Source organism: Austrofundulus limnaeus, unplaced genomic scaffold (genome assembly GCF_001266775.1).
Source record: "Austrofundulus limnaeus strain Quisiro unplaced genomic scaffold, Austrofundulus_limnaeus-1.0 Scaffold167, whole genome shotgun sequence".
In the NCBI taxonomy this organism is placed as follows: domain Eukaryota; kingdom Metazoa; phylum Chordata; class Actinopteri; order Cyprinodontiformes; family Rivulidae; genus Austrofundulus; species Austrofundulus limnaeus.
The window spans coordinates 663,272-668,310 of NW_013952569.1; the positions used below are offsets into that span (position 1 = coordinate 663,272).

The following is a 5,039-nucleotide window of genomic DNA, read 5'->3' on the forward strand; positions in this document are numbered from 1 at the left end:
GTTTTGGACGGCCTTCGTCGCGGCGCTGTGACGTATGCGGCCAACGAATTCGGCCTTCGGAGGACCCGGCCTGCTGTTTTGGACACAGCCAATGTCTCATTTACAAGACCGACCTGTTACTTAGTTGAACAATTCAACTGGTTAAATCATAAGAAAAATCTTTCAGTTGACATGATATGACCGCTAAAATGACTAAAACAGCTGAAGATGATAAAAACAGCAGAAAGGATAAAAAAAAGCTGAATATGTTACAAACCGTTTGATACTGAGGCGCGATGAAAACACTGTCATCTTCGAATTCTAATCCAAACTTTCGGAGCAGATTGATGATGCTGGATTCTGTGTAAGAGCCGTCATTGTACTCTGGCAAATTGGTTACGATCAGACAAATTTCTTTTGAAAGGAACTGGAAATAATCAGGAGATGAGAGGAGAGAAAACAAAAACATTTATAAATGTCCACATCAAATGGGTGAATAAACAAAATAAGTAAATAAAATCAGTTTGGTTTAAAGAGGGAAAACCAACAAAATGTTGGAGACTAAGGTAAAAGATTCAAAAAAGAAATAATATATTTATAATCAAGTAAAATAATAAATATTTTAAACGGCATTAATATAAAAGTGCCTAACAAACTGGTGGGAAATAAGCAGTTTGACTATTATTTTTTTATTTTGAGTGATATATTTTAACCTTCTAAACCTCATAGAACAGATTTTATTAAAAAAGATTTGCCTTTATTGACCCTTTGCACCACGTGACAAAGTCATGTGATACCGGCATGTCAGACGGCAGAAGACACGGAGCGGTGTATTGACTTGAATGTCAGTGATTGTTTTTTGAAGTTATTTTTTTTGTTTTAGCCATGGTTTCTACTTGTTCAAGTTTAGATAAATTATCTGTGAATTCGCACACCTAGTTGGGGCTCACAGACTGGCGTTATTTACAGAAGTTGGACATAGCTAGCTTAGAAATCGACCCATATCTTCTCCCTCCGGATGTGTTTGTTGATTTGATCAAAATGCAAACTTTGCCTGAATTTACACCACATGACCTATACCACTATGTCATAAATGGTGTTTCCCCCTACACTGGAGCTGACTTAAARGCATACAAAAGCCTGGATGCTTATCAGTTTTTTGTTGCTGGATGGGTTGACTGGGACAGGGTGCTACTCTTACATGGAGGGACAAGATATCTCATAATGGTGAAGGTAAGACTTGCTTGTTAATGCTTATGTATTTTTATTTGCCAATCCCATACGTGATTCTAGATGTTTTTCGGGTTACTGAGCACCTCGAAGCGGAAAGCCGACAACGGCTAGCAAGCTAACAAGTCAGTAGCTTCTCTTCATGTTAAACAGCTCCGGGTTACAACAGCGCTCGGAGCTGCGCTTCTTTCTGTTCGATATTTAGCTGAAATGATCCATTCCCAGTTAAATTAAAAAGATGAACAGCTTTGATGACCAGCTGGTCTGATTTTATGACCACCTGAATGCCCAACTTGTGTTTACTCCATCAGCGTGGAAACAATAAATAAATAAAAGCTTCTCCGACCTTTCACTCAACAACACTGCTTCAACATTGAGTAAAAACAACTATATTTCCAGCTATCACTGTTGTTTATATCTTCACTATGACACGGAGTGCTGCGGGTGGGCAGACAGAGAGATTTTAATATTTTAGAACCAGCAGCGCAGCGTCTTCAGCCCGTTACTGCTCGGTCCGAAACCGGAGAGACACTCCGGTCCACTGGCCAACTGCGCAGCAGCTTAAGACCATTCAAACAGCTAAATCAACAGGGGGGAAAGAACAATATTAGGCTACCAAGTGCCTGATTCTCCTCTAGCTCAGTAGCAGTTTATGGACGGATGTCTGTTTTTGCCATCCAACATGGCAAAAATGGGCGGTCTTCTGAGGCGTGTGACGTCACGTGCAAAGGGTCAATACATGGCAATTTTCAGTCTTCAGTGATTATACTTACTTTGGGCAACAAGATGTTTTTCAGAGACAAAAATTCTGTGGAGAAGAGTTAAAGATTGATGAAAAGTATAGCAGGAAATGTATGACATGCAGACATTTTGAACCTTTTATAAATATTTCTTACGGATGTTTTTTGTTATTGTCTGGAAATTTTGGCTATTCTCTTCGGGAGTCGAGACGACAACGGGAGCAGAAGTGGTTTCATTTGCAGTAGTTTCGTTTCCTACAGTAGCAGATTGTTGGTTTGGATCAAGTTCTGATGATCCCGCGGCTACTTCTTTTGCAGAAGATGCTTCGTTGATCTCAGATGTTTGACTCTTCTCAGACACAGGACCTTCACAAAACAATTACAGGGATATTTTCATTATTAACATTTTTGTTACATAAATCAAATTACAAATGCCAAAGTTTTGTAAAATGTAAATAAAGAGGTGCAACTCTTATGAACCAAAAATAGTATTAACAACTTGAGTAACCTGTGATTATTCTCTAAACTAAATCAAATATACTTTAGAGTATTTGCTCATACTGCCTATGCCACAGGCCGGTCCTGAGTAAAAGGACTGTTAGAGCTTTATTGCATTTAGGAGATGAACTAAACCTACCAGATTCTTCAGCAGTTTGCTGCTGCTTCTGTGACGTGTCTGTTTTGGGTTTTAAGTGAGTAGTGTCGGAGTTTGGCAAGCTTTTCTGGACCTCTGATGAAGATTTCGCTGGGGTTTCTTGGGGTTTGAAGGTGGTCTGTGGTCTCTGAGGATCAGTGGAAGGTGCAGGTGTTGGGGTTGTTTGACTTTCACTGGGTTTAGTTTGTAAGGGTTTGGTTTCTGCTGTCGTTTCTGCTTTGGTTTCAACAGAACCTTCAAGCTCCGTCTGCTCTGTTACGGCTGTTTCCATCAGCTCTGAAGGTTTGGCCTCTTTCGACTCAACTTTGACCGTTTCTGCTGGAACCACTTCAGAGTCCTGAACCTTTACGGGAGCATCGGGCTGTTTCTCTGACCCGGCCAACTCAGATGGTACGTCTATGGTTTTGGCTGCAGCTAGTTCCGTCTTTTCGTTGCAAATTTGAGGCATCTGGGCAGCTGAGGACGGGCCTTTGGATTCTGCAGCAGCTTCCTGGACGTCAGCAGTTTCAGCTAAAGGCGGCTCTGGTTTGTGTGTCGTGGCTTTTATAGGGTTTAAAGTGAGGACATAGTTTTCCAGATCAAGGTTTACGGAGATCTCACCGAATTGTTGTATACGCTGATTAAGACTCTTCGAACTGAAAATGTAAAAAAATAAATAAATAAATCTTGGTGTTACTACTGTTTAATTACATTTATTGTTTTTAAACTGGTCAGACTCTAAGTCATCTAAAAGTTCTTGTAGTTGAAAGAACTTGATCACTTTTTTTAAAACAGAAAAACTAAAAATTCTCATCATCAATCACAAGTTTTACAATAGATGTTATACAAGTCAAACTCTCATGTAACAACAATAAAAGCCCCATAACTTAAACACACAGGTTTCTTGACCATTAAGATTTCAGTCATCTGACGTACTTAACTGTTTTTATCAAGAAACAATTGTTTAAAGCTCATCGTGAAGATGATTTCTCACAGTTTGTTTAACCACTCTTTATGTGAAATACTCACGACTCAGCGTGTCGAACTTTACTCCTACGTAGAAAGGAGAAAGAGGTAAAATAAGAAATGATGCTTAGGGTTCCCGTTTTAAACTGTTCAGACTGTAAATTTGAAACTCACCATTGTTGAGATTGGATCTTCTTTATCACTCGAGTTACACCACTGGATTCAGTCATCTCAATGCAAATCTATTGGGGAAAAAAGAATACATTGTAGTGTGAACGACGCTAACAAACCACAGCAAATTACTCACAGCTGTCTGTTTACAAAGAGGTACTAATCTGAAAATTTTTTTTCTAAATAATAATGCAACTGTCATGTTTCAAGTATGGCCTATTTCACTTGCTCCCTCTTCAGCTAAAAAAAAGACTTAGAACATTCATAACTCTTCTAGCTACGAAGCTAATACTGCTAATTTGGAAATCTGAAGCTCCACCTACTCTTTCAAGCTGGATTAGCGAGGTATTTTATTTTTCTAAACTGGAAAAATTCAGGCAGACTTTGGCCCTTAATGTTGAATCATTTCAAATAACCTGAAATCCTTTCCTGTCCCGCGTTAAAAAAGTACAAAAAGTAAGCTAATTTTGAACCGAGCACCCACATATTGAGGTACAATTTGGTGCCGTAGCAGCTGAGGGTGATCCACCACATAAACTTGTAGCGCACAAAGCATGGGGCGATACAAGCTAGAATTTTATCATTGTGTCTTTGTAGAAATGAGAGTGAGCGTGATGAATAAAGAGGGAACACAAAAAAAATAAGTAAAATATAAGCAGAGAGTTTTCTCCATTCAATCACACATTTTTTTTTTGTCATACTCTGTTGGCGAGAGGCAGGAAGCTAACGAAGGGAGCAACTTGCGTCACGCTTTTCATGACAGCAATGATGAGCGACACGGACGTCTCTGAGAGCTCCACGATAACCAGCCGCTCCTGCAGGGACTCCAGATCTGGAACGTGCTGAAAAACAATCAAGTTATTTTTTTATATCGATTTAAAGATCAAAAGGAGGACCGCATTTAAATTTTTAGTTGAATAAAGGGCTAAATGTCTCACAGAGTTGCTCCATTTCATCAGAGTTCTGTACATGCTCTCCTGCAAAAAGGGCAGAAAACAGAATTCGTTAATTTCTCAAACATTTATAGAAGAGTTGAAATCAGTTCAGGTTCATCGCCAACAAGATGGCAGCAGATCTTAAGTGTTATTCAAGTAATTTGTTGAAAAATTCCTGCAGTTTTTTTTATATCGCAATATTTACCATTAGGGTCCGAAAAAAAATCGCAATGTCAGTTCTTTTTCTCAGCAACCCTAATTTATGTCCCTGATTACCAAGAACATTTTCTACATTTTAAGCTACATTTTGACACCTTGATCATCCTGAGAATAAATTTTAGGGATGTGGATTGATTTGTTAATCTGGATGACCCCAGGTAAAAT

At 39.0% G+C, this 5,039-nt stretch overlaps 1 protein-coding gene across 1 annotated transcript in view; it reads right to left on the reverse strand.

Moving 5' to 3' along the window:
• Window positions 1–4,697, reverse strand: part of LOC106523837 (uncharacterized) — a gene marked incomplete at its 5' end in the record, with an annotated part of 17,419 nt that extends 12,722 nt beyond the window's left edge. Inside the window, 8 exon segments of the mRNA XM_014017411.1 lie at window positions 257–406; window positions 1,983–2,017; window positions 2,106–2,315; window positions 2,587–3,239; window positions 3,613–3,636; window positions 3,724–3,791; window positions 4,422–4,562; window positions 4,659–4,697. Coding sequence (XP_013872865.1) covers window positions 257–406; window positions 1,983–2,017; window positions 2,106–2,315; window positions 2,587–3,239; window positions 3,613–3,636; window positions 3,724–3,791; window positions 4,422–4,562; window positions 4,659–4,697 — 1,320 coding nt within the window.
• Between the last annotated feature and the right edge of the window lie 342 nt (window positions 4,698–5,039).